Here is a 12,054-nt window from a genome sequence, read left to right as displayed (position 1 = left end):
AGAGCAATCAATAGTCTTATTGTCTCGAGTCGAGCTACTGGCGTAAATACTTCATCAAAATCAATGCATTGCTCTTGTACATAGCATTTTGCTACTAGACGCGCTTTGTACCTTGTAATTGATCCATTCGTATTTCTTTTAATTTTATACATCCATCTTAACCCAATAGGTTTAACATCTTTAGGCGGAGGAACTAATTTCCAAGTATTATTCTTCTTGATGTGGTCAATTTCGGCCTTCATTGCATCGAGCCAATTTTTGTTCACTTTGGCTTCCTTAAAATTCTTTGGTTCCTCATTGAATGACAACATTAAATGATCCACATCTAGCTCGTATTCATTTAATCTTTTTGGCAACACTGAAGTTCGAGTGGACCGCCGAAGTGGGACAAAACTTGCATTGTTATTTTGATCATCAACAGGTTGCGATGGGCTACTATCATCGTTATAAGTGTCCTAGGTTTGGTCGATTTGGGCCGGATCGGTGAATTGTTTGGTTTCTGTTGCAGTTGCGATCGAACCACCATTATCTTGGGTTGCTTGACCATTACTCCACAAGACCGTAAATATACCTGGTCCATTTCCATCTTGATTTTTGTGTTCATTATTCCATTGCCATGTCTTATTTTCATCACAAATAGCATGGGCACCAATAATAATTTTATTTTCCTGTAGATTATATAACCGAAATCCTCCCGAATTGGGTTCCTTTCCAAAATATACCAACGGTTGTGTAACAACATGAATTTCCAAAACAATTTTTTTTTCATTTTTTTAAAACATAATTTCATTCATAAGAAATATCAAATCCAATGTAACACATGTCCTCTAAATAAACAATCCCAAGATCTCAAATACATAAAACTCTATCAATGTGTACAGATCATGCCGGCACCTTCTCGCAATCCTCGCTGGTACCTAAAACACATATCATATAAACGGTAAGCATAAATGCTTAGTGAGTTCCCCAAAATACGACATACAACACGTACGCCACTCAAGGCTAACACTCTACAAGACCTTCCGGTCAATGTGTCTCAGGGGACTTCCGTCCCAGAATCCTGGTAGACATTCCGGTCCCACTTCTCTGACCTTCCGGTCAGTATCATCTTGACCTTCCGGCCCATACATTGTTCACCTTCCGGTCCATATCATAATACTCATAACATAACATAGCACATACATATCATATAACAACATACATCACATACTCATCATGGCACATAAGACCTTCCGATCACACATGATTACCACTCTAGGTAAAGTATAGTGAGAAGACTCACCTCGTACAATGTCGGATAACCTCTCATGCTCGATAACCTGACTTAGCCTCCTCCTATCAACATAATAACATCTCTAATCAATACTTTCTCTTGTCCTCATTTCTAAAGAATGGGTAGAAGACCATTCTATCCCTCCCCGACCTCTCTTGAACCAGCTTGACCAAAACCCTAAGGTCAACTGCAGTCAACTCTAGTCAACGGTCAAACTTTGACCAAAATCGTCGAGTGCACTCGTGTGACTCGGCGAGTCCATGCATGTCCTCTTAATCCTCATAAATCCTCACTCGACTTGTCGAGTTAACCTTTCACTCGACGGGTTACCATTAGTCATGAATCGCGAGGCAACTCGACTCGACTCGTCGAGTCCCCTTATGGACTCGGCGAGTTACCTCCATGGGAACACTCAAAAGACTTTCTGAGGTCAGATCTACTTCTCTAACCTATAGATCTAACCTTCCAATACACAATAATCATGTAAAGGTCCAACCTTTACACTCATGCAACACTCATAGGGCTTATTTTGGTGAAATAGCTTCTAAAATGGCAACCTAGGTTCATATCTCCAAAGGAATAGCATAAAGCAGGATAGATAGGACTCTCTGGACCTCTTAAGGTCCAGATCTAAGAAGAATTCCACCTTGGGACCTCATATGCTTCGAATTCAAGCTAAAGAAGGAATAAGAAAACCTTAGATTCAAGTAGACCACCATATACACGAGAATGAGCATAGATTTATACCTCTAGCAGCCTCTTTTAATCAAATGGTAGTAGATCTGAGCTCCTCAATTTGCATAGCTTGCTCTCCTTCCTTCTTTCTTGCAAAATCACACTAGAAATGATGAAAATGGCTTCTTTTCTCACTCACAATGCTCTCAGGTTCTCTGGTGCCCTCAAGGGTGAAGGTGGCCGCAAATGAGGGCCATAAGATCCCTTAAATAGGGCACATGCCCGAGGATTTAGGGTTTCTGTCCATAGTGCGGACTCGACGAGTTAACTTGCCGACTCGTCGAGTCCATTTATTAAATCCAGTCAGCAATCGCGATCCTACTCGACGAGTCTAGGCGTCAACTCGTCGAGTTCCTCTTCTTGACACAAACTAAATAATTAAAATATGATACCTGGAATTCCAGATGTTACAGGTCGTGACCTATCATCGAGCTTCTTCAAATTTTTTGAGACTACTCTTTCATATGCAACACAACCAAATAATTTCAAGTCTTCAAGATTTGGTTTTTCACCATAAAATTTCTCGAATGGTGTAGCACCTATCAATGCTCGAGTAGGTGTACGATTTATGATGAACGTTACATGTCGTACCGCTTCGCCCCAAAAGTGGTTTGGAATATCTTTCGCTTTCATTAGGCAGGGTGTCATCTCGAGTAGAGTCCGATTTCTCCGTTTGACTATACCGTTTTGTTGAGGTGCATAAGGATCCGTCAACATACGTGAAATCCCTTCTTCATCACAAAAACGGTTCAACTCAGTTGATGTGAATTCTCCAAGTCTATCCGTATGGAAAGTCTTGATCTCTTTACCAGTTCGTTTTTCAATTGATATCTTGAATCGTTTAATAATTTCGGATGCATCTCTTTTGTGCTTCAAAAGAAAAGACCACATATATCTAGAATAATCATCAATAAGAACTAAAATATAAATATTACCCGCTTGGGTGAGGGAACCAACCGGTCCACAAATATCTCCATGCACCATCTCGAGAATATTTGTAGCTCTATAATTAGCTTTCTTTGCAAACGACTGCTTTGTTTGTTTTCCAACCATACAAGATACACAACGTTGGTCTTGATGTTGGATTGTCGGTACCCCTTTAGCTAGCTTGTGCATCAAGTTTATCGTGCCAAAATTAATGTGGCCAAGTCGCGCGTGCCATAACCAAGCTTCATCATTAAACTTGGCGTGTAAGCAATCTGGTTTTCCAACTTTTAACTTTATTTTGTAGAGTCGGTTTGCACTTCTCGGGACTTTCATAAGTAATCTTCCATCTCCATCTCGCATGGTTAGGAAATCACCTCGCATCCGAATATCACAACCAACTACTATAGATTGCCCGAGGTTAATAACATTGCTACGAAGTGATGGAATATAATAAATATCTTTCATTAATTTTTGCTCACCTCTTTTCCCTCCGAACAAAATTGACCATTTTCCTTTAATGCTAACACACGATCCATCTCCAAATCTCACTCTACCCGTTATATTCTTATTTAATTCAGAAAAATAAGAATAGTTGCCGGTCATGTGGTTGCTCACACCATTATCTAAGTACCAAATTCCGTCTTCATCGGCATTTGCTTCAACTTTTGGAGGGATATATTTGTATTAATTACATAACACCGTTTCCTGAATTGTATTCATCATAAAGAACGTCCTTTTTTCAGGATTTGTATCTCCTTCGTGTGTTTGATTAACGTTAGCCTCATGAATTTTTATTCGGTCCTGAAGCAAAGTGTCCATATTTATCACACCTGTAACATTGGATGTTTGAGAGATCTCTTTGCTCGCGTTGTTTTCCTTCTTGCTTTTGATTGCCATGATTTTTAGAGGATTCTGAGTGACCATGATTTTGGGTGTTACCCCGACCACGTCCACCACCATGTCATCTTCCTCAGATATTTGAACCCCGACCTCTACCTCTTGATGAATCAGTGTTTCTGTTGGACGATTCAGTTTTGGAATAAAGTAATTTATTTTGAGCCTCTATTACTTTGTCTTCACCCTTGATTCTTTCTTCATAAGCTTTTAAGCGACCAATCACGTCTTCAAAGCCTATCGTTTTAAGGTCTAAAACTTGTTCAAGGGCTGCAACTATGTGGAGAAATCGCCTAGGTAGGCCCGTAAGAAACTTCTTCGCAAGCTTCTGTTCGGTCATGACCTCTCCCAGTGAAGCGGATGTCGAAGCAATTCCAGATAATTTTGCAGCGAACTCGTCTATTGTACTAGTATCACTCATCTTTAGATTTTCAAATTCCGTGATTAGAGTTTGGAGTTGGGCTTCCTTCACACACTTAGATCCTAGGTTTCGAGTTTTAATCGCCTCCGACATCTCTCTTTCAGTTTTCAAATTACCGATTTGAAGGATTAAATCCTCCGGAATCAATTGAAACAGCAATCCTTTCATGATGTTTTTCTTCACGTCGTCTAGTCCGGGATCAATCACATCCCAAACGCCATGAATCCTGAGTAGCACCTCCATGTGCATCCTCCAAATTGTGTAGTTCGTCGATGTCAAAGTTGGACATTGGAATGTGAACGACGTATGTTCCTTAGCCGGTGGTTGCGACGATTCTCCTCCCAACATCGCGGTTCAATGTTTAAATTCTTGATCAAATTTCAAGAGTTGATTTAGGCCTATACAAAAAAACCCCAAAGTAAAAGAACAAATTAGCCCAAAATAAATAAATAAACGATATGGGGGCTAATTTGATCAAATTTCACAATTTATGCATTATACTATTATTGGTAAATCAAATTTTGGGCTAATCAGAAAACCCAAACAGGCCTTCTGATGAGCGCCCAAAGTCAAACAAAACATGTTTCTTTAGGGAAAAATTGCAAAACACGATCGACGATCTGGCGCATGTCTACGCAATTCAAAGCTTTTCTTCTTAGCTTTGAAAAAAACGATTTCTAATCCTTTGTTCGTGGACTGCTATTTCAATGCAATCTATTGTAATCTAAAAAACAGAAAAAAAAACTCTGCACGATTTCTTCACTTCCTGTCGTGATTTAGCTTCCTGTACAGGTTCTCCACACAAGAATTTGAATAGGTAGCAAGATTGATTCTTAGATCGCACAGGAGTAATTACTTGCAGTCTTCGGGTCGTCTTCCTGCACAGGTTCTCCTCACGAGAACACCGAGTAGTTTTTCCGGTTGATATTCTCCACACGAGATGTCTAAGAAAGGTATGATCGCTCTGATACCAATTAAAGGGAAACAAAAAGCTATTACTGCATAAACTGGCAGGTTTGTTTTATTGAAGAAAAATCACTCAAAAACTTCAATCGATCATCGTAGATTACATGAACCTATTAACTATATATCTACTAAACAAAACTAATTAATATATAATTAGGATTCCTAAACAAACTAGTATTTCCTTATAACTCAAGGAGTTCTAGAATAACTTGGACAACACACCAAGGCTTGGATGATACAGACAGAACACACATACATGCCACATCTGTCTCAAAAATTCGCCAACAATTACTGCTAAATCATTTCTATTCTGATGTTTTGATATGATTGTGAAAGTTCCTTTGGCAAACAAATCAATAAACAAGAAGTTATTCAGTTTTTATGTGAATAACTCCAAGCCTTAATACGAATCTTGGAGCTTGAAAAGGATCGTTGTATTGAAAGTTGGAAAACCTATAGTTGTTGATGGTTTCACAAATATCACTTTTATTGCTTTCAGGAGTCATAATCATGAGGTGCATGAATTCTCTTTGGCTGATATTCCATTTATGAATCCTTATGATCAGATTTCCTTGTTCAATATTGTTGCAGAGGATGTTGTGAAGTATGAACCTATCTATCAATTTTTTAGAAGTATGATACGTGCATATATTCTTGAAGTTGCGAGGATGGATATTGAAATTGCATATGTTATTAGAAGAAAGCCTATTTTGAAGCCATTTCCTCCTCAATAGAATTTGGAAAAATTCAAGTCTAGTTTTATTGAAAAAGATCATTGGGGAGTGGCTTACAAGATGAAAGAAAATGAAACTGTGTTGCATTGTATGATGTTCTTAAGAGATAAGCATTTGTTCTCTACATCAACTTTGAATCAAGTCCTTGCAAAAGAAGAAGCGAACAAGTCAAATAATGAAGGAGATGTAAAGTGTGTTTCTGATATGATTAAATGGTGGATTGTCATTCATATGACTTTATTTAAGACTATTCCAAAGGTGTTCGAAGTTGAAAAGAAAGAGCAAGAAAAGACCACAACAACTTGACACAAAGGGGAAGATTGTTATGTTTTGGAAATATATTGTGTCTAGTTGTATGTGTTGTTTGCAACTTGGTTGTTATGTTTATTTTCTTTTCTTAATTTCGAGATATGTAGTTTTAATTCCGATTTCGGTATGTATTTAATCTTAGGTTTGCAGTTCTGAATTATCGACTTAGGATTCCGTTATAGTGCTCCTTTGATGCCTATATATAGGAGCATTATTCAGTAGAATGGATAGTTTTTGGCACACATAATAGTTCTTCGCAATCATAATGTAACGAATTGTTCTTCCTATCCATTAATGCAAACATATCATATTTACCTCTTTGTGTTCATCCTATCAAATCCTTCTTATGATGTTTAAATTTTAGAATCTATCGTTCCTATAATTCTTCACAAGTCAAAAAATCCAAACACAAACAATTCAAACCCTTCATCACCTATCTTTTACCAACTTCAAATGGATCGTCCTATTTTTTCACCGCCTGCGTTCTATTATCCTAGCCAATTCCAATCCCAAATCGATTGTAACCCATTTGAGACTCTTCAATAAACTCAATTCCATTCCCAATTCCAACCCTAAATCCAATCCCTAACCAAACTCAAACCCTATCCTGACCCTAACTCTATATCCTATCTGAAACCGATTCCAATACCAAGGAAAATAGAAAGACACCGAATATGCCTTGGACCACAAAGGAAGAGAGATCATTTACACGTGCACGGGTTGATGTTACGAAATACCTAAGGACCGGTAATGACCAAAACGAGCCTATTTTTTATAAAGAAGTTACAATGTGTTTTTCTCTCTAAAATGAAGTGTGGAAACTACCGAAAAAAAACAATATCAATTTTACTTGAAAGTGAGGAATACCAATAAAGTTATCATGGAGTTTAACGAGTTATTTATGAACTTCAAGTGCGAATGGAAAAGTGGTGCAAATATGCAACAATATTAAACAAGGCTCTATAAGTTTATCGACATGATAAGGGATGGTAATAACTATCCTTCGTGACCAGACATCACTATAGAGTATATAAAATGATGTGAGGAAAGTATAAGGAATAGAGCATATAGTTACTTTAAATTAAGAATTTCTATTTAGAAAAAAGATAGTTGAAAATGTTGTAGAGCTGGTTGAGAGGATTCCATGGATATAAAGATCATCGAAAACGGAGTTCGTATGAGAAAGTTATAACCGTTTTGAAGTTTAGATGAAAGTACATTGCTATTTTAAGAAAGTCAACAGAAGTCAAATTCAAAAGGTCAAACTTTTGACTCCTACGACGAGAATAAATGTTCTCCATGACATGGTATTGAATATGTCATGACATAACAGTAAGCTTGTCACGACATAAAGAGTAATGAGTCATCGGAACGTTCGAGATTCATACGCGTCTAAACGAGAGTCTATTAACCCTCACGACATGAGGCATGCATGGTCACGACATGAGATGAGTCTGATCAATGAGATACGTTGCAAAAGAGTACAATATGTGTCGAGATCAGAGTGCATAAGATCCTCACGATGTGACACTAAGTGGTCATGACGTGAGTTGCGTCTGGCTATAAATACAAGATTTTTCGTGTTATTTGAGAGAGTTTGGCACACGGGACCGAAGATGCTTCTTGGGATTTGTTTATGGTATATTATATTGGAGGAGTTATACCCATGTACGTGAGATATGGGGTGGAGTTACGAGATCGTGGATCTATCTTTTACCATGTTATTGTTTAATTATTATATACAATAATTGTTGAGAAATGTTAGACCCGAATGCATTACGGATTTTCGTGATGTGGTGTTGTTACGAACCCGTTGGTAAGATCAGCAAGTATTGCGATTTTAGATTTAGTCTAGACTGTCGGGGTCATACACCCTAATATTTAAGAGTTACCTATTATGATAGATTTAGCTAACAACTTACGGGTTAAGCCTATTATAGTTATATTATGAAATTTGATTATTAGTATGACGAGTGGTCGGAGAGTATAGCTAATGGTGATTTGAGACATGTTCTAAGTAACTTATTATGTGATGGATAAGTGTTACCAAGTGACGAACTGATAGGCAGCAAAGGATGGAAACCAAAACTAGAATTAGTCTGCTGACAGACCATGTGAGTAACACTACTTTAACATCCATTGATGTGTTATCTGTGATATATATTATATGAATTATATGATTAATTATTAATGAGAAATTAATTGATATTGGAGAGATTGAGTATTCTGAGAAATTAACATTTGATCAAAAGATTGATTTTAATTTATGAAATAGATTATAACTCAGAGATACATCACATTAAAAGATAGATCAATTCTGAGTAGTTGTTATATTATATTTGTGATATATGTGATATTTATGATATATGTGATATGTGATATATGAATTATAAAAAGATCTAGATAACCAACTATTCTTGAGAATTTATTCACCATTACGAGTTAGATCATTATCGAGAAATACATCATAGATCTTTCTAATTCCGCACATGCCATCAGAATCAACACCACTACAATTGGTATCAGAGTGGGTGTTCTTGATTTCATCAAGAATTGATCCTTGATGGCTATTTTTGATTTGGTGATTCTTATTGTTCATTGATCTTCGTGTTTAGAGAGTGTTTGATTCATTCACTTTGTCGCTGGTCTCATTTTTTTGTCACATTCACACGCATATCCCAGTTGTACTCTCAATTCCATACATCTCGTTCTTAATCCATTGTTCTTGATGTTCGATTTTGCTGTAATCTTACTGAAAAATCGACTAGAAGTTTGTGTTAATCGGTACTTGTGAATCGGTTGTTTACGGTTTCGTCCATTAATGAGCCGATGATGATCAAGTGATTGTCTATCAATCCTTTGATTTGAATGAAATTGATCAAGAACACACAATTGTGGTGAAGAACAGTGATAAAATCACTTTTTGATCTGAATTCGGACATTAAAATTGTCGATTTTGTGTTTATGGTTTGTTGACTCTAAAAAGTCAAACTGTGAAAAAGTTGGAATTCAAGAGATGAATCAGTGGATTGTTCGCTAAAATCAATAGTTACAAGTTATTTTGGAGTTGAAAGAATCAAAATCTCGCCTGATTTGAGTCTAATTTCGAATTTGGTGTTGTCGATTGATAATTTGGAGTTGTGAATCGATAGTTAGGAACGAACTGGGAAAGATCGACTTGGTAAGAAATTATGTTTTGATGTGTCGATGTCTAAATTGGAGTTTGATGTGGGATTTATGGAGTCGACTTTCGCATCAATGGATGATAGTTCGCATTTATGATCTTGTTGATGGGATACGAAGAACGATCTAGGAAAGATTTGGTTTGGGTATGATAATGAACTGGAATGAAGATTCGCATAGTTTGGATGGATGTCAAGAATGAACAGTTGAAGCCATTCGCATTTGATAAATTGATGATGATGAAATCGGTTTTTTATTGTCCATTTGCTGGGTTCGCAAATGTTGGAATCATTAGAATGGATTTGTGATGTTTGAGAATGGCTTATTTGTGAAATCGAGTTCGCATATGGATGAATGCTATTGGAAATAAATTTCATGAGTCTGTAAAAGTTTTGAAGTTGGAATCAAGCATCGGTGTTAAAAAGCGAAGCCATGGTTCACTGGAAGTCATTTGTTGAATCGATTGGGTTGATGAAGATTCGTGGTGATGAAAATGCGAATGAAGACAACTGTGTGGTTGATGGTCCAACTCACTTCGCATTTGGATAATCAATTTAGAGATCAAAATCGGGTTCGCATCTATTGGTTCGCATATGAGATTATAAAATCAGTTTCGCATTTTATCTCAATCAATTTCGCATATTTGGATTAAAGATGCGAAGCATTTGTATAAGGAACATGCGAAGTCTTTACTGTGAAACATTGGTGCAATGGGGAAGACAACAGAAATTTTTGAAAATAGTATTTGCAGTTTCGCATTTTTGACAGTTTATACCCAACTTCGCAAAATGGGTAATATAAGCTGAAAAAAATGCAGAATTTTCAGTTTTTGGTCCCTACAGTTTGTGCGAATTTATGCTTTATGCCCGGTTTCGCAAATGGGCTAGAGTTTCGCATATTTGACTGTTTTTGGCACAACGGGTCCCTGCAAGTTTCAGAAAGTGACAATTTCTACCCGGATTTTGAAAAATCTTGCAACTTTCACCCAAAAAGTCAAAATTTTTCATAAATTGGAAATTTTTTGTGGCTTTTTCGTGATTGTTTTTCCATGCAAGATTTTTGGTGATTCATTTTTGGTACACATCAAGGGGGAGTATTGTGAAGATTATTCCTCGGGCGCTTCTCATCCTTAGTGGGTTTTATAATCATTTTTTGATTATAAAAAGGGGGAGAATGATGGGTATTCGAAGCTTCTCGGGTTTGTCGAATATTCATTTGCGGATTTGAAGACCGGTGTTACTTCGAGGGGGAGTTTGGTCTTGATCGCGCTAGCTCGTTGGAGATTAAAGTCGGACATCCAATCCTAACTTTGAGGGGGAGAATGTTAGGGTGCAAAGTCATGCTTGGATGTATTGTTTAGGCTTTCCTCTTTGTATGTGTAAATGGATTGAGTCTTTTCCTATAAATAGGAAGTGAGTGACTCCCATTATGTAAGAGTCCATTTTGGAGTGTTAGACTAGAGAGAGAAATTGTATACAAACCTATTTGTATAATCTTTCTAGATCTAATAAGAGCTTACAAAGATTTATTTACTCCATGTATTCTTAACATCACAGCCCTTCGAATCATTAAAACATCCAACTCCAACCCATCTATCAACCATCGACCAAAATTAACATCTCTACTCCAAATATCGACTTCGATTCTTTGTTTTTCATATAACAACCCAAAATCGATCACCAAAATCAGTTAATATCAATAATAACAACTATTCGCTTTGAAATCAAAAACATAATTCCATTCATCGCTTTTTGATGATCGACATCTATCCATTGAGCAACTCAGCTTTTCCAAGTTAATATCAGATATCAAACTTATAACTCCAATCGAATTACCAAACATAAACATCATGCTGGTTTCGAAATCAAATACAAATCGATTGATCTTCCTTTTCAATCAATTTCAATTTTGATTTGTCAAGAACATTTATTTTGACTTCAGAAAGTCAACTTGAATAAAATCAACAATATCGATAGCAAATTAGATTTCATGAGATTTCTTGACATGAATCAAATCATCAATTATTAAAAAAATTTAATGAAATCGATAGAAAAAAAATTGATTATACTCAGATGCGTTATTGAGGAAACGATGAAGAGCAGACACAATGATACAATCAAATAGCGATAATGTACAAGTCGACTGACAAACACCATAAGATTCAACCGATTTTAATGAATCAATGGGCTCCAATGATTTGATTCAATTACACTTGGGCTTAAAAACAAAGGTTAAGGAACAGTAACGAGTTCAATCAGAATGAATCATCAATTGGGTCTTCGAAAATGTGAATGATGAACAGTGAATATCAAGATTTTTGTTTGGGCTCAAAATTGATCATATAGTAATTTCAACGAACAGTAAACAAACACAAGATTTTGATTTGATTTTTCTAATTTGATCTTAAAAAAATATGTTGGATCATCAATGGGGTAAAAACGGATTAGATCCAACGAAACAAACTGATCAAAAATTCAAAAACGTTATGCACGATTTAAACGAGATTAATAGAGATCATAGAGAGACACTCACCAAAATTGATCAAATTGTGACAAAAATTTCCAATCCGAGAATCGTTTTTCAAATATCACCTTGATCTTGAAGACCCGCTC

At 36.5% G+C, this 12,054-nt stretch overlaps 1 protein-coding gene across 1 annotated transcript; it reads right to left on the bottom strand.

Moving 5' to 3' along the window:
* Window positions 1-3,905: 3,905 nt before the first annotated feature.
* On the bottom strand, window positions 3,906-4,598 carry LOC145064105 (uncharacterized). Its single transcript, XM_079011619.1, has one exon. The coding sequence runs from the start codon at window positions 4,596-4,598 to the stop codon at window positions 3,906-3,908; it is 693 nt and encodes a 230-aa protein (XP_078867745.1).
* Window positions 4,599-12,054: the final 7,456 nt, after the last annotated feature.

The sequence above is a fragment of the Lactuca serriola genome, chromosome 7 (genome assembly GCF_051521515.1).
Source record: "Lactuca serriola cultivar US96UC23 chromosome 7, Lser_US96UC23_V15, whole genome shotgun sequence".
NCBI lineage: Eukaryota > Viridiplantae > Streptophyta > Magnoliopsida > Asterales > Asteraceae > Lactuca > Lactuca serriola.
The sequence above is the reverse complement of the archived record's forward strand: the minus strand, read 5'-3'. Positions and strand labels throughout refer to the sequence as shown.